The 17804-nt window shown below is 39.9% G+C and overlaps 2 protein-coding genes across 2 annotated transcripts; one reads left to right on the forward strand and one right to left on the reverse strand.

Moving 5' to 3' along the window:
- Positions 1-75: 75 nt before the first annotated feature.
- Positions 76-3431, reverse strand: LOC131473998 (catechol O-methyltransferase domain-containing protein 1-like). The gene is made up of 7 exons (XM_058651691.1): positions 3345-3431; positions 3149-3267; positions 2390-2495; positions 1995-2113; positions 1347-1401; positions 387-520; positions 76-289 (listed from the first exon to the last, which is right to left on the reverse strand). The coding sequence occupies exons 1-7, from the start codon at positions 3397-3399 to the stop codon at positions 137-139; spliced, it is 741 nt and encodes a 246-aa protein (XP_058507674.1). The 5' UTR covers positions 3400-3431; the 3' UTR covers positions 76-136.
- Positions 3432-5334: 1903 nt separating this feature from the next.
- LOC131474375 (RING finger protein 122-like) lies at positions 5335-15901 on the forward strand. Its single transcript, XM_058652195.1, has 6 exons — positions 5335-5915; positions 7770-7926; positions 10411-10453; positions 10895-10936; positions 12518-12600; positions 13547-15901. The coding sequence occupies exons 1-6, from the start codon at positions 5891-5893 to the stop codon at positions 13665-13667; spliced, it is 471 nt and encodes a 156-aa protein (XP_058508178.1). The 5' UTR covers positions 5335-5890; the 3' UTR covers positions 13668-15901.
- Positions 15902-17804: the final 1903 nt, after the last annotated feature.

Consider the following 17804-nt stretch of genomic DNA (forward strand, 5'->3'; position numbering starts at 1 on the left):
AATTTGGTGGAACTAAATTTTTGCCCCTGTTTTCACCTTAGGGGGGCGCTGTAGAGTCCTTGAGTGATGCACAAATCTTGTCTTTGTTTTCTTTTATTTTGTATCACAATCAGTGCAAGGAAAACATCATTTTTAACTAGCGTTTAAACGCAAGGGTCAGCCCGTCACCGATAGTGAGCATGCTCAGTTCAATCCTCTGGTCCTTGTGCAGCTTCTTATTGAGAGCATCCAGAGTCCGGGAGGTGGCGTCATCAGAAGCAGGATTCACCACTTTGCCACTCCACAGCACCTTTCAAAATAACACAATAACAACAACGTCTGATTCAGCGTGTTCTCAGTGAACGTCTCAGTGTCGTCTCTCTCTCTCACACGTCACATGTACTCACGTTGTCGATGGCAATGATGCCCCCTTTTCGTACGAGCTCCATGGATTTCTCGTAGTATCCGTCGTAGTTTGATTTGTCGGCGTCGATGAACACAAAGTCGTATGTTCCCGTTTGCCCGGCTGCGATCAGCTCATCTGATGAAACATTAAAACACGTCGAGAACGCAGTTTTTATAGCAGAAGTCATAACTACACTGCAAAAAATGACTTGGAAAAAAAATTACCAGAATTTTTGGGAAATTGTTGGCAAGCAAGTTTTTCACCAGAAAATAATCAAAATTTTTAGAAAAATAATCTAACTTTGTCTTTGGCTTTAGTTTTCATCACCAGTAACATATCAACAAGTAAATGTCACCGTCACAAATTTGTAGGGCTGCAACAATTATTCAATTAATCGATCACTCAATTATTAGTCAACTATTTTGAAAATCGATCAGTCGGTTTCAGTGTTTTTTATTTTATTATTCAGCTTCTTAAATGTGATGTGAATGTTTTCTGGTGTGTTTGCTCTGTATAACAACAAAATCATTACAACTGAATCATTTTGGTTTGTGGACAAACAACGATCAACATTTTCTGACATTTTCCAGCACTACAATTTTGTGTGTTTGTGCAAATATAACAAATTCCAAGGTTTACATTTAGCGCAATCAAGTAGAGGAAGATTAATTTTAAGCATTTCTTTGCTTGTGATAAGTATAGATTTTTTTAATTTTTCATGAGAACATGGGGAATAGGGTAAGATACAGGCAGATGATCCACTGTGGTGCCAAAAAAGCAGTTTTTTCCTTGTTTTAAGGCACTTTACAGTCTGAAAGGGACTACATTCACACACATATTTAAGTATTCAAAATGTGCCTACCCCAATGGTGGATTCTTTTTAATGAAGCAAGACAATTTAAATCAATTTAAGAATATTCTTTCTATTAGGGCTGTTTAATATGATTCATAAAGAACTTACTCAGTGTCTTCATGGCTGCTTCCTGTCGTACGTCAATACGATTTTCAACTCCAGCCTATAGAAATGATTCAAATGTATAGATTAAGATCTGACTGGCTTTAAAATAGTACATACTAAAGGGATACCTAAGGGTTTTTCCTCTCACTGAAAACGTGTCTGCCAGCAGGGACACGACAACGTAAAGTTTTCACTCAGTAAAGTCTAGGCCAGATTAAGTCTGTAACATCTTAATAAACATATTCACCACTTTAACTCACACTGGAAACTGAAGTCTGTGTGGTTTTGTAAACTGTTTTCGCTCCCACACCAAATTCCATAGAGAAAATCAGCAATTTTGCTTGTGGGTAAATGGGATTTGCTCGTCTACTGCTGCTTGGTTTGGTCACTTTGTTGTTTCACAAAATAATACTTTGATCTTACTAAAGGAGGCAACAGTGAATCAAAAACTCCTGCGTGCTGTGACGTAAAACTGCTGATTTTCTCAATGGAGTTTGGTGCATGAGTCAGCGCTTTACAAACTACAGTATCCAGGTGGGAAAAAAAAGATTTAACAGTGAGAAACAGATAGTATTTATTTATAATATATACTCATTTTCAACATTATTTACCAAGTTAAAAACGCTTGAAATGCATGACTCAGGGTCTTACCCCTTTAAAAAACGGTTTAGCAATGTTCACGTAGGTTTCCTCGATTTCACAAGCCACCACGTGTCCGCTGTCCGGCATGGCCAGAGCCATGCTCAGTGCGTTGTATCCTGTGTACATCCCTGCAGGAGAGAAGCAACAAAGTCAAGTCTTATAATTATATTAACTCAAGTATTTTATCATGAGCAAAGAAAAAAAGACCTTATATGGGTTTGTACTGTTCCACAAACTAAATTTAATGTTAAAGTTCAATTTAAAAAGCTGTGAAAGTCTTCTCTACTAGTTTAGTCACACGACAGGAGTTAACTTCCTTTTATATAATTACCACATGAGGGGCACTCTGGTCGTACTGTTCAGATGTTGTTTATTATTTTCTATTTTTTTTTTTTTATCCTCACCGATTTCGATGGCTCTGGTCGCGTTGATCAGTCTGACGAGATTCGCCATAAACTGAGCCTGTTCAATCGCCACCATCATCACATTCCTCTGGTCCTCGAGAGTTCTCTGAAACCAACATATCAAACAGTTCAAGTGTGTGTGTGTGTGTGTGTTTTTGTCTGGGCCACACAACTGTAAAGGGCCTTAAGGGTTACAGTAAGATCTAGATAGATAGATAGATAGATAGATACTTTATTCATCTCACAGAGAAATTCACAGTTCAGCAGCTCCAGAATATGTTACACGATAGGAACATAAGAGGCATGCAGGTCTATGTACAGTCTAAATATAAACTGAAACATATGTATAAAAAGGAAAAAAGAAAAAATATATAAAAAATATAAAGGCGGTTTAAGGGTTAGAGTTTGACACTTGGTTGTGAAAGTTAAGGTAAGGGTAAGGGGCTGGGGAAGACCTTATGTCTATGATGGGTCCTCACTAAGATATGGAAACATGTTTTTGTGTGTGTGTGTGTGTGTATGTGTGTGATTCATTTGCAATGAAGGATTCAATTTAGTGGCTGCAGCATTGAAGAAATCTCTGCTGCCCTCTAGTGGTCAAAGGTAGATAGGTTGGAAGGAAGCAAGAAAAGAAGGAGGGAGGGAGGAAGGTAGTTAGGTAGGAATGAGTGAGGGAGGGAGGAAGGAAGGTAGGTAGGTATGAAAGAAGGAAGGAAGGAGGGTGGAAGGACGTAGATAGACAGCTGTGCTGTTACTAACCAGTCTGAGTTTGGTGAGGACTGGATGCTCCCTCAGTGAGTTGTTGACGACATATTGCAGCACGACGTCGTCCTTTCCTGCCGCGTGACTCTTCCCGATGAGAGCAGACTGTCCCGCGCCTGACCAACCAGAAACAGACAGAGCAAAAGTCTAAGAAATCTCCTCCTCATCATCACTATCAAATCATCCGTCCTACCTGTTAATACGACAGCGAGTCCGACGCAGAAGAGCACTTTTATGTCTGCAGCCATGTTTGTGTTGTGTTGTTAAAGCAGAGGTTGTGCTGAATCTCACAGTGTCAGTGGTTTTTTATACAGTGCCAGTGTTTGTTTTGACTGTGACCTTTGATAGGAAGGTTCAACGTATTGATTTTTTTGTTGCTACATGTACAGCAATTCTCATGACGCTGACTAAAGAATGTTTTTTAAAGCAGAAAACACTTTAAAATGAGGTTAAATTACAAAAAAAATGAGTAGAGGAAGCCACTTTAAAAAAAAAAGTTTCCACATTTGTTGATGACGCTGCCGTCTTTATTAGCTAATGCCAAAAATCTCACTTACAGTTATTTCGCAATCAATACAATGAAAACTTTGACCCCTGTTTTTTATTATCTTTTTTGGGGGTGTTTCTGAGACTGACCAGTATCTTTAACATCCTGAGAAATTTTGACTTTCCCTACATTGAAATAAACCTTTTTGAAGCCTCAAGATTTGCAGTTTGTCAAAAGTTTTAAATGTTAATGGTTTGTATTTATGTCGCTCTTTTCTAGTCTTGATGACAACTCTCAAAGCTGCTTTACACTAATGTTTTGTGGCGCTGTAACACTACCAAGAGACTACCACAACACAAGAGAGGTGGCGCTATGATATTATCATTTGATATTGGTTGTAAGCACAGAAACGCAAGGGTGGTGTTTTGAGAGATGATTTCCAAACATTAAATTGAGAAATGAGATGTTTCCTGTCTTAGGATACGATACAAAGCTTTTCGTGGGTTCTCCTGAACCCGTTCTCAACTGTACTTACATGAAATCAGCTGTCAATCACACTGGTGTCCACTCATATCTGAATCATATAGATTATTTTTTCCTCTAAAGCATAATTTGTAAAAATGGCAAATAGTTAAAACTTGTCTTTTGAGACATTAACTCTTACTGACATTATAAATCATGTGAGAACTAATAGCTAATTTCTCCCATAGACTTCCACTCAAACGGAGTTCTATTTACAACCAGAGTCGCCCCCTGGTGGACAACCCGCTACTCTCCTGGTTATAATAGACAATTGTTGGAATTTACAATTCAATCATTTGCATGGAGGCAAAGTTAAACGATCAGATTGTGACGTGAGTGCACATGCATCAAGTGTTCGATCAGATTTGACTCTTTTTGTCTAATTCTCTGGACGTAGAAGCAGAAGAAGCTTAATTTCCATGTCTCCTCGTCCCCTCACTGTCCGACTGTTTCTATGACGATCAGCAGATACCGACTGGGCTCTATCAGATCAGATTTGCATGTTTACATGACATATTTTTATTCTGATCAGTCTTTGATTACGATCACTTGTGTCAATATAAATGTAAACGGGGTCAGTGGGCTGCCCCTGAAGGCCACATTAGCGAGATAATATCATATTTTACTGATTTTAAAAATTTTAAAAAATGTCCAGGATTTGTCTTGAAAATCAGTCACATCTTTTAAATCACTCCTTAAAAACCCATTTTTATAGACAGGCATTTACTTATCCATTTATTTTTATTTTTATTTTTATACTTATCTGACCTTTATTCTTTTATACTCTCCTTTTAAATTGTGCTATATAAATAAACTATACTTTTGTTTTTCTTATTACTTCCACCCTACTTCCTATGAAGTCTATTGGTTTTGGCTGCTAAGAGGTGATCTTTCAATAAATCATGGATTTAAAAGTAGCCTGTCTCCTGCCCCTTTGCTTTAAAAATGATAGCTACACCCAAGGAGGGGTAAAGGGAGCTCAGCAGGGAGGAGGAGGAGGAGGAGGAGGAAGGGGCGGTGAAAGCAGAGCTGTGATGTAGACAGCGAATCACATGAGCAGGAATCTGTTTACAAACTGAGCTGCAGAAGACAAGGAAGGGGAGACAAGGAAGAGAGTGAATGTGAGGGGAAGGAAAACACAAGAGGGAGAAAGAAAGAGGGAGACAAGGAGAAGCACAAGAGGAGCACAGCGTCGAGATCTGAAGGAAGATTAGCTCACTGTCAAAGCAGGAAGACATGAGCGGGAGGAGATGAGGAGCTTCTCTGCACAGGAACACTGCTCATAATCGCACTGACTGATGTCCTTTCCCTCTGTGTCACAGCCAGAGAGCAGAAAAAACAGGTTAAAGAGAAGAGAAGAGTGATCTGTCAGATGTTCAAGGTCCCACAGATGCTGGATTTGATATATTTTTATTTTTATATGTCCTCATATTGTCAGAGTCTTCTCCACATGCTCTTTGTCCTGCACAGAGAAGAATCCACATCATAAATCCATCACCGCTGACTGAATCCTCGCTCTTCAAGACGAGCAGCTGCCTCCTGAGGCAAGGAACTGGAATCAGATCACAAGGATTTCACTCCCAGTCTCCACTTGTCGGCCGTCAGAACTTTAAAAAAAGGGGACAGGACGAGTGAAAACACTGCAGGGAAAGTCCTGAAAAAGAACTTTGGATTCATTCAGTGGCTCAGTTACTCTCTGGCTTCTCAGTCGGGAAACATCTGGACATTTAATGCATGTGGGCATATGGTGTAACGGTAAGTGACAGCACACGCATTAAACATTATGCATGATCTTTTTCCAGGTTTCTGTGAACACTGAATACTCCAGGCCTGTGTGTGGTGCTGTAGCGCTACCACAAACATACTCTGAAAATGGAGAAGAAGACATGAACGTCAATGCTGCGTTCCATTTATGTCAGAAATGGGACGTCGTATCTGGGAGTGACATCCGGCCCCCAAGTTCCAGTTGAGAAGCCGGAAAAAAACGAGCTAGCAATTGTTAGCGTACCAGTCAATAACAATGTATCTGTATTTTACGTAGCAAGAAATTTGCATAATAATACGGTATTATATGTACAACTGATTTTAACACACTAATTAAGGTAAAAGATGCTGTTTTTATGGCGGTAGCTAGGGGTGGGTACTGCCAGAGACGCCATGATATGATGTTATTACAATATCACAAGTATGAGTAATTGCGAAATCATATATTGCGATATACTGACACAACAGTGACAGTAGTGACAGTGAACACTTGGCACCATCTAGTGGACTGATGGTAAGATATGTTTATTATATGCTAAAAAATGGATACTTGGTGTCTCAAAAGCGATATAATATTGCCACGCAAAATATCGCAATACTTAATTGTATCGTTTTTTTCCCCCTCACCTGTAGTGGTAGCCGTCTTGGAATCCTATGTCAGGGTCAGTGAGGTTGCTTCTGAGTTCCTGAGTTAAAAAATCAAATGAAACGACAAAAATGGAATTTTTTCACTCTCTCCAAAATGTGCACTTTAGTGATCCAAAAACAATGGTTCCATGTGAAGAAAGGGACAATACAATACTATTTAATGTAGTCCACTGTTTGGTGGACTCCATTTCAGGGTTCCCACGGGTCCTTGAAATCCTTGAAAGTCTGTGACTTTGAATGAACATGTTCAAGGCGATTGAAAGTTTTTGAAAATCGCTAAATGGACTTGGGTCATTGAAAGTGATTCTATTTTGTGAAAGAAGTTGAGATATTTCCCTTGTTTAGTACGACGCCACCTACTGTTTCACGCCCTGTATTGCTTGATGTACATAGACTAGGCCTACGCAGAGCAAACGTAGTAGACACTGTCTGCTGTGTCTCTCTCTGAGATTCCGTGCAGAACAATGAGCGAGTAACGTTAAGCAAGAGAGAGAAAAATTACAACGTGATGCCTGGGAAATGAAAATTCCAAGATCACTTGTCCAGATGCAGAGCGTGGGGCAAATCAATAAAAGTGGACGCCATAAACGAAGTGGCTCTTACAAGTTGCCCTCCCATCTTAAGCTGTGTTGGCATGTTCGGTCCTTGAATTTGAAGGAATTGGTCCTGGAAAGTTCTTGAATTTGATGTCAACCAAGGTGTGGTTGACACCAGAATGTCCTGATACCACTGTTTAAAACTCTACAATACATCTTCTGACAGAATATTTGTGGATTCTCCTAAACTTGCTGGCCCTAAGACAGAAAAACTGTTGAATAATCATCAAATTCAGAAGGACATGGAAATCCTACGTCACAATGAATTTTTCAAACGTCATGTCTGTGTAGAAACATGCATTAATTCTGCGATACTTCTGCACTAAATGTCGGCTACAATCCTCCCAGTTGTTATTCTGACCATGGCTTTGTTTTGGACTTTTGCTGTTCTTCATGTATTATATAACAAATGACATTTTGCTTCTTTTTTAAGAGGCACGCACAAAAACATGAATGTGTATACTGCGTGCAATCCACCAGTAGCCTGTATTCATGGCCGCCTTGTTCTTTGTGTGAAGACAAATTTGACACGGGTCACGGATGGATATCATTTGCATAATGACCAGTAGTGAAATTTTCATCACTGTTTCCATCTTCTCAGGTTGTCTGTGTGACCTTCGATCGCAGAACTCCACACGCGACTGCAAGATGACGTCCGAGGAGCTCTTCAACCTGCCGCTCAACGTCTACGTCATCATCCTGGGCATCGGCCTCTTCGTCCTCATGCTCAGCTTCATCTTCTGCTGCTATCTCTTCAGGTACGAGACAACTCAAGAGTCAGTGAGTTATGTTTCCGTGCACAGTAAAGACAAGCTACTACGCCATTGGACGACTGTCCTTGTCCCAGGGTACGACCACGGGGAACCGAGTTGGTACCATGTCGAGCACCATTTCTGTCTTTCTACCATCCATTACCATCCCCCTAGAGTTGGGAAATGGTATTGCCTGTTACAACTGTTTGTTGACATGCTGGAGATACCTTCTAATGAACTTCATGATTCCTATTTTTCAAGACATTAGAAAGGAAAACAAACCACCCAAAAATGAAAAAAAGGATGATGGCGCTTCAGTTTGCATTTTCAACCCGGCTTATATAACCCATTAGTCATTTATGCTGATAAATGAGATAACTTCAATAACACGGCCGGAGACACAGCAAGCTCAGACGCACTATAAATAGATGGTAAGCAAACAAATTACGCCTACTTGTCCAACATTAACAGGACCAGGTCGACAGGTTGAAAGGCAGAACCATATTCACCATATTCATTGTCCAGCCTCTTATTCTACCACTCTCATGCTTTCTTCTCCTCATTTCCTCCAACAAAACCTTAACCCTTTCCAGTTTTTGTCCTGCCTATGTCATGACATCCACTCAATCAATAATCCCACCAATCAAGGACCCTCTCAGGCTTTGACAGAGGTGTCATTCACCCTGTTGTATCTGTTCCCACATATTTTCTTGCAGGGATCATGCACAGCACAGACCGCACAGTCACAAATATTTGGGCTGCAAGCAGATGACCGCAGTGGAGCAAAATTGCATCACACATGGACCTCTGCAGACTCGTGGATGCTGGAATTATGAATCATCTCTTACTGTAAATCAAGTGAAATGAGAACAAGCCAAAAGAGAAGAATGGGGGAGAAGAAGTAACGCAACATTACGGATTACAAATGTTGTAAAACCCCAAAGATGTTTCCAATAAATCTGGCTCATGGTTGTAGATGTCGGCCAATCAAATGACAGTTCAGAGAGACAGAGCACGTTATTGTCTGGTAAACTAAGACAAACCCATGAAAAGGGAGGGAGTTGTCGGACAATTACTGCAATCGTGTCAAAATTGGTGGATCTGCTGAGCTTTAGGAGGACAGAGAGCCAGGAAAAGTTGAGCAGGGGGCATCTTTGATTTGTTATTATTACTTTATTTTATCTAATTTCGTCATTATACTATAAACAAATTGAATTATGCATCAACTCACAGCCTAAAATGTTAAGAGATTGTTGTGATTTTAAATTGACTTTTGATCAAAGACTTTATCCACACCTGATGTCTGTGTAGACTCTCATTCATCCAGGTCGTAGTTCTGCAAAAGTCATTGAATCAGTCGCAACTGGACACGATGTTTCACCTTCATCCATGAGGCTTCTTCAGATCTGAAGAAGAAAGGTCTTTAAGAAATGTCATGAAGACATTATTTTAATAACAGTTAAAATTGCCTTCAAGAAACATCTTCAAGAAAAAGTCCAGTTGTTACTGACTCAGTACCTGAGCTCAACCAAGGAACTTCCATGTTACCAACACACACATTGAAATTCCACTCATCGCTGGAATTTATATTTTATCCCCAGTTTAATACCAGACTTAATAAAACTTGAGTCAATTGAGAATGATTCATCCACTCACCAGACTCGCCATTTGGCAATATTCAATACCATCACCTGCAACCACCTACGTTGTGTCAGTTTTTACATGTACAAACACATGTCATTGCCTGACTTTGTGCTCTCGGTTTTTTCTCAAAACTCTCAACAGTTTCAAGATTGTTAAGGCTGCCGTGCACGATGCACGATGTCTTGTTTGAGAAAGTATTATTTGAACACTGCTGTTAGAGAAAGCCTGGAGTCAGTTGACTTCTGGAAAAACCTGTTAAAGTCTCACAAAGATGGCGTGCTGCTGTGATCGTTCAGTGTATGATCTGTGAAACAGATATTTGAAGGACAGAAAAGTAGGGACATGGAGTAAACCAAGTAGACTATATGGGTTCACAGCCTGGAGCGTTATTGTTGTTATAATATTTGGATAAGCTATATCTCCGATACTAGATGGGAAAAAAATGTAAGTCTATGTTTGCAGAATGAAATCCAAATGGACTGAGGACAATTTGCTTGTTGATGTTCCTGTTGAGCAGCAGAGATCAAACAGACAGAAGACAAAGATGTCCAAAACACCTGTGATTCCTTTTTTTTGTCTTATTTAGTTGTTTTTTTAACTCAAACTAATGATAGGTTATGCTTTCAACAAGGTTTTGTTCAAAGTTAGGCCACAGCTGTGTTACAGATCTACATAGACGCACTGGGACAGGAATGTGGCGTTGCATGAATTCCAGTGCTTCAGCTGATTGTAGTGGCGTGACAAAACATGTCCCGATGAAGACGAATGTGGAGCCAGTGGCCACGTTATAAAGCTTTATTTATAGCTTTTGACTAAATATGACCAATTTTCTCTTGTGCTTTCCAGACTGAGGCGACAAAGTGCAAGAGGACAGTTTGGATACAGTGAGGTAAGACGTCAAAGCCATGTCCCATTTTTTAAATATTATAATAATACTTTCATGTGACTAAACTCCATTCTCAGCTATGTTTTGAAAGGAACATATTTTCTCAACCAAAATTTTAGACATGCATATCAACTAGGTAATCCAAAAACATGCAGTTTGGTGATTAGGTCAATTGAACATTCACACATGGTATTGAATGGTTTGTCTCTGTATATCGTGTCAGACTAGTCTTGAACTGAGACCAAACTGCTGCTTGGTGGACGTCTGTCCCGAAGTGTTTGACCTTTCTTCTTTCTTTTAATTTGTTCAAGAAATATAAATTGAGAGTGCAGTTTAGTTGTGTTGGAATTGTTGATTCTAGTTGGACTAGCAGCTGTAATTCAGACTGTATCACTTTTTGTTTCGATTTTGTACATTTTGTGAAGAATACTTTCTCGTTCACAGGTCGTCTTGAAAGGATCAGACAAGAAACTGAGCCTCCTTGGTGTAAGTAGAACACAGAGGGAATGAATGATGGTGCGTTCCGTTTACGTAGGAAGTTGTAAGTCGGAAGTGATGTCATCTACGGGTTGACTACGTTTCAGTCGAGAAAACGGAAAAAAACATGGAGGCAAATGTGTCTCGGGTTAGCCACTGTTAGCAATAGCAGTCATTAACAACACTCTACACGGTATTTTGCACACACAAACAGCATAGTGGCATGTCCACGGAAAAAAAAATTGAACAATTCTATGTGTGTAAGTGTGTTTGAGAGTGTTTTTACTATTGACGTCAATGGCAGCCATCTTGGAATCGTATAGTTGACAGATGCTAACTGGCTAATGTGGAGAAGAAACCTCATTTGCCAATAAAGTGATGTGTGAACATTACTGGTTAATTGTTTGTTAAATAACGTAGCTACTGTTGCTGGTTTAGCGGGAAAACAGCTAGCTTGGTTACAATTGTTGAGTAGGTCTCTCTTGAAAATGAGACCCCATCTCTCAATGGGATAACCTGTATAAATACAGGTTAAATATAAAACAATACATGAAAAGTAAGGCCATAATTTGCTTTAGTTTTGGTCAACAGTTGGTTTAATGTCGTGGCATTGTGTATAGCAAACATGCTAACAGCTAACAACCAACTTTAAACTGCAAGAGAAGATATTCAAAAGTTTGGACAATCTAGACTAAATTTCTCTTTTTTTAAATGCTATTTTATTTAAAATTGGCACTGGGCATGTCTTTGCCATAGTCTAGATACATTACTCAGACATTTCTGTTACTTCTAGATTCTTTAATTGCAAACAAATAGATCACTTTATTCAGATTGGAAGCACATACACTGTAGATGTGCAGACTGCAGTCACACCCTCAGGCACGCAGATCGGACAGGGTGAGTCATAAGAATTAATATTTCAAATCAAACGTTGGCGGTTTGTGGGCTGATGACATAATGCATAACTGATTATCAAAATACCCATCGGTCGTTAAAAAATCCACTGGTAGAAGTATAAATAATCAACAAGGGTGTGTGTCTCTTAATGCCAGCCTTACACCAAACTATTTCATAATTGCAAACACATTTTTCCCCCCCAAGAGCTTTGCTGTCATCTTGACCATCGAGTGTAAAGACTTTTTCTCGTCTTGATGTGAAGTGTCTTGGAAGTTTTTGATATGATCTCAGGACCTTTTTTGTCTCGGTTCATGTCAATCGTGACATAACGTTGTCAATAGTGAAGAGATGAACTCTCACTGAACGGGGAGCAGAAAAACAGGAAGAACTTGGCTAAGAAGTGAGCAAACTCAACGTGGAAGGAACCAGCTGTGTTTGCCTAATCCTAACGGCATAATGTTAATGTAGAAATACAGTATTTGCCAAAAATAACCTAGATGTTTTCAAAGCCTTGTGATGTATTGGTAAATATTGAAGAGATTAAGTGGTGCTGGTGGACGGCACATACTTTGACATGGGAGCCAATTCATGAATCAATAATGTACGCTAGAAATGAATGGCTGTGTCAAAAATCTTAACAAATGACAGTTCTGATCTGATCTCCTCATCTGTCTTTTCTCCTTTTCTTTCCAGCAAACATGTGCAGTTTGTTTAGAAGAGTTTTGCAGCCGAGATGAACTCGGGGTGTGTCCGTGTTCACATGCTTTCCACAAGAAGTAAGTCATTTAACTTTGTTATCAAGCTTTCATGAGTTCAGTGAGCCGCCTCCATTGTACGATGTTGTGCCCAACTGAATTTAAACTTCATGGACAAGTGATTTATTTAGCTTTTCACTGCATTTATTCCCGAAAAAATCCCCACAGTTTATTCATCTGTCCTTGGTTTCCCTACATTTTCAGTTGAGACTTATTGATATCCAAAAGAAATCTTGACTAAAGCCCGTCCGCCCCACACTAGACGATAATTGGCCAGAAGCGTGGGTGGGCTCCAATTATTGGGTGATTCCAAAAGATTATCTTTCGAACCATAACTTGTACAAGCCAAGTTGATTCCATCTTCTCAGCCATGACTTCATCCACAGTCTTCTTGAAGATGAACTCATGGCACCTCCATGTCTGTTTATCTCACTGTTTAAGTCACGTTAAATTATGCAAGTTTCTGCGAGATCCCAAATCCCTGGAATATCCTCCCTGAATTGGTTGGATTGTTTGAACATGTGGTCCTGCCTCTTGACTGAATCGTCTTGTCTGCGCTTTCTCAGGGTTAAAACATTGAAAATCGGTTACAAAATTCGTTTAATATCAAGTCAAGAAAATCCTTCATTCAGAGTCGTGCAACCAAAATATGAGTTTGACTCTATGATGAACTTATTGCCTTCTGGTGAACAGCTGAGGCTGCGGCGGCATTCAGGAAAAGCAGCTTTTTCAGGGCGGCCCTCAGACAGTGATGAGCAGATTCCTGACAACATACTCTGTGTCCCTGCATGTTTTTAAAGGAACGTACTCTCTCTGTTTGCCCTGCAGCGTAGGTGTGACTGTGGTTTCGTTTAGTCTGTTTTGTGTTTATTTCTTCATCACTAGCACCAGTGTGTACATACTGTGTCAGTTAACTAGGCAAGTCAAACATCTTTCTCTTGTATTTTCTGTTTTCTGTTTTCCACAGGTGTCTCCTAAAATGGTTAGAAATCCGCAGTGTGTGCCCCATGTGCAACAAGCCGATTTGTCGCATCCAGCCCGAACCTCCACACGCATCAGAGAGGCCACAGATCCCAATGGCGATCTGAGAGGGGGGACGCACATCTATCTGGTCTTCATCACCACCTGTCACTGTAGAGGGTCATGTTTCACCATTGGACACACTGTATTTGAAGTTAAATGGTTCAGGTAGAGCTATCGTGGAAGAATGCATCTTGGTATTCCTGAAGAACTGAGCCAAAGTCTAGATAATGCCATTTACTGAACCCTAGCTGGGTTATGCTAATCCACAAGTGCCTCAAGCTTAAGGTCCTCTGAAGGCTGTAGGAGTATCAAACTCACAGCTGGTGATTGGGTGTTATTGCAGCCTCCTAAACTGGAAAAGACTATGACTTAAAAGCCATTAACTCTAGATATTTTAGTGCAGCGAGAGACTGTCTGGGTGAGAAGTCAGGGAACATCCAAGCTTGAACGTCCAGGAAAATGGTACTAGCCCACTTTCTCCAAGTGAAATTGATTTTCCTGCTGATATTGGCTCACTCAGACAATATCCGGAATCTTGACCATGGATCTGGCAGTAGGAGTTCTGAAAAATGCTCAAACGTCTTTGGTGGACAATTTTGGGACATGTCGTGACATGTGTGGAAGCAGCATACAAGACCTGTGTTAGCTCAGCTTTTCAACAATACTACAGTTTTACTTGACTGTCAATGTAACCTTTTAACCTCTGCTTATGGGGTAACATGTCAGTGTTGTCTGTTTACTGTCTGATTACTCAAACATTATTGCAGGATTAGGGCGCTTCTAGTTTTTTTTATTTATCTGTGAAGATTCTCAGCCGTCCAGTTCTTGGTCAAATTTCATCAAGAGTCCCTGTGCTGTTTCACCTCTCGTGTTAAGAGGCAGTCGAACCCCTGGGTGTTTGAACCCCTGTTGTTTTGACAGTCATTGCACTTACTGGCCCTGTGTACACAACCATCGTTCATGCAGTTAACTCGGGCTGGACATGCAAATGCTTGTTATATATCCTGAGAGGGAATGAAAAGACAGCATTGTAATGGTAAATGGGGAATCACATGTACACAAGGGAGGCTTCAGCTGGAAAGTTTGTCATCCAGTATGTTTCCATGCACAATGAAATGCTGTTCAACCAAAATTCTGATGCTGTCCTAGTACCATGGTTCTCAAACTGTGGTACGTGTACAACCAGTGGTACATACGTGAACTTTCTCTGGTGGTACGTGGGGGACAATCAGAAATACTGTTCTCCTGTATATACCAGGGTATGTGACCTAATCTCTGGCTGAAAGGTCCGTAGCTGACTTTGCTCGGCCTATTTACATCACTGTATTTTAACGGTAGCGATAATGGCGTTACTTCAAGAGCTCAATATTTTTTGAAGTTTGAGAACCATTGGCCTAGTATACAGACATCCCATTTCAGCTTGTTAGCGTGGCAGTTTTCAGTGTGGTGTGTCTTCCCACCATTCATGTGCTCAAAAAATATCCAGTTCTTTAAGCTGATCGAGCATAAAAACACATGTGCGACTCTGGACCGACTGAAGGTATCATGCAGTTGTAACTCAACTCCCTCATCACATTATCTGGGTGTGTTAGGATGATCTCAAGAACTTTTTATTTAGTATAATTTCAGTCAGACTTACATGTCAAAGTTTGTAGTTGTAATTCTTTTTTTTCCTAATGTCATGTAAAACTGCTGACTAATTGTGAGCGGAGCTGTGTCAAGTGTTGCCGAACTGCTTTGTTAATCTGTTGCATCACTTTGCTGGCATTGCAGGCGACAGAGGTTGAGAAATGTCCAACTTTCCAAGCAGTGACAAGAGCACCTGCCAATGAATTCATGTGTTTAAGCTCAAACACCACACTATCCAAACCGAGATCCCTGACAAGTCCAACAGTCCAGACATGTCCAACAGTGGTGGACATAACAGCACTCTTTAATTTAGCAACAACACTGCTCTGCTAACTTCCTATTTCCACCTCTATCGCACCAAGCGTCCAGCCGATATTTTCTGGCTGGGTCTCTTGTTTCATATGCGAAGTTTTGAGCAGATCGGTCAATGAAATACCTGTTTCACTACCTGTTTCGTGGCGAATGGCTAAAATTAGCCCAAATTCTGATGGTTGTCATGGCCACGCCAAATTCAAAATGGCGACTTCCTGTTGAGTTGAGGCCATGGTCCCAATAGACTTGTTTGTTCGTCTTGGACTGTGACATGTTCCCACCAAGTTTCGTGAAATTTGGTGCAACATAGTTTTGTCTTTGTCCTACCGGGTTTCACTTTTGGGGGGCGCTACTGTTGCTTATTTTGGAAAATGTTTCACCAGTTCTGATTTGCATGCCAATTTTTGTGCATTTGTCCAATCAGGTGATTGTACACTAACAAAAAAGTTAAGTGCAATTATTTTATTTTACATTTCTGCCACTTAAATAAAAATATTTAATAATATAATATTTAAGTGGTGCCACAGACCATTCTGACCCCTCTTTTAAACCACCACTCATGTTAGTCAGGTTAGTGTTATACAGACATACTAGTGTTTATTGGTGTTCTTCCTGGATCCGTAGCAGCTGTTTTCACAAAAGTCCAGTTAACATATCCATGACAGTTAGCTGCCACAGGCCCTTTGGTAACCCTTAGCTTATGTTTCAGTGTGTAGAGAGTGCCAAAGCCTCCAATTCAGATCTGGGATTAACATTATACCTCAATAAATCTGATATGTTCTTCCCCCAGGGGAGCTCTGCTTCTGAGGTCGTGTTTGTTTGACAGTTGTTGTTTTTTTTTTTCTTTGGTTGCTCCATGATTACATGTAACTACACCTGAATATGATGTGTTTTTGTCTTTAAACCACAACTTCAGAGGCACTGAACGCTCTTAGAATACTACAACTAGCACCTTTGTTGACACGATTTCCGTCGCTCTGCATGCGTCATTGCGATACATCAGTCTGTCTAACTGAGTTTGGTCTTTTGCAGACTTGTATATAAAGTACATAAAAGGGACACTTACCAGAAAATGACTTTGGTAGAAGTTGTAAAAGTCAACTTTTACATTATTACTTGAGTAAAAGTTAGAGTGAAAGTATATATCATTTACTGTACTTACGTATCAAAAGTAATTGTTGTGATATAAAATGCACTTACAGTTTAGAAGTAAAGGTGACAGTTAGAATTGAGGGACAGTAGAGCAAGTTGTCTTTCAACTGGAAGGTTGTGGATTCGATTCCCAGTTCTGTTCTTATGTATTGGAGTAAAAGTAAAGACTTGTGATTTTTGTGCTTAAGTACAGTAACAACGTGGTTTTTGGTGTTAGCCAGACTAGGCCAGTGCTGTCTTTGTGACAGTTAGACTTTTAAAATAAACACGAGCTATTTCTTTATTGGGAAATGCAGAGACTTTAATGATGGATGCAAAATTTCTACAATCCTGACAAACAACAAAGTCAACAACCCATTCAGTTCGACAAAACAGGACAATAGCGAACAAACAAAAAAACAACAGCTACAGCACTGTGTTTATTTTGACTGTAATCTTCTATTGTTTCAGTCAATCAGTGTGATGCCAAACTGAGGACCCAAAGGTCATGAAGTCACATGGGATGACATGAAAAAGACAAAAATCCATGCTGTTACATAACTTAACCACAAAATAAATGTTTTGCATCATCACCAGCTGCATGTCTCTCAGCTCAGCTGCAACACTTTTGTCACTTGTCAAACCGTCAGATGCCACCGAGACTAAATGAAACAACCGTTTGTCAAACAAATCAGAGCTACCAGTGATGACGAACTGCTCTGTACTGCAGGGATATAAATAGATGCACTCCACTGATATGAAGAACCTGTTTGAGCTGGTTTCTTGTCTGTGTGAGGTTCCCTGACAACACCAGTCTTTATATGGGTAACATGGAAATATGATGTAAGGAGACGGGGGTTTGATTGTAAATGTGTTTCAATTTTCTGACACGAGAAAAATATATAAACTGTGTTTTGATAAAGTCATTTGGTCTATTTTTTATTCTAGATTTGTTCCACGTTGATTCCTCATTTTTTATATTTACATTTAAAGACAAACCCATGTTGTCATTAAAAATGTCACGTTTAAACAGACATCAATACTACAAATGATTAACATAACAGAAATAAATATGGAATATAACAACAAAAGTAGTAGACATATTTGACTGAAAGATTAATAAATGAAAT

Source organism: Solea solea, chromosome 15, assembly GCF_958295425.1.
Source record: "Solea solea chromosome 15, fSolSol10.1, whole genome shotgun sequence".
Lineage (NCBI taxonomy): Eukaryota > Metazoa > Chordata > Actinopteri > Pleuronectiformes > Soleidae > Solea > Solea solea.

What these genes read in the sequence shown, in the direction of transcription:
- LOC131474375 (XM_058652195.1), top strand. Translation starts at nt 5,891, where the DNA reads ATGCATGTGGGCATATGGTGTAACG. An exon ending in GACAGTTTGGATACAGTGAG is followed by an intron (nt 10,454 to 10,894) that starts GTAAGACGTCAA and finishes TCTCGTTCACAG; the next exon opens with GTCGTCTTGAAAGGATCAGA. An exon ending in TCACATGCTTTCCACAAGAA is followed by an intron (nt 12,601 to 13,546) that starts GTAAGTCATTTA and finishes TGTTTTCCACAG; the next exon opens with GTGTCTCCTAAAATGGTTAG.
- LOC131473998 (XM_058651691.1), bottom strand. Translation starts at nt 3,399, where the DNA reads ATGGCTGCAGACATAAAAGTGCTCTTCTGCGTCGGACTCGCTGTCGTA. An exon ending in ACTCGCTGTCGTATTAACAG is followed by an intron (nt 3,268 to 3,344) that starts GTAGGACGGATG and finishes CTGGTTGGTCAG; the next exon opens with GCGCGGGACAGTCTGCTCTC. An exon ending in TCCTCACCAAACTCAGACTG is followed by an intron (nt 2,496 to 3,148) that starts GTTAGTAACAGC and finishes TGTTGGTTTCAG; the next exon opens with AGAACTCTCGAGGACCAGAG.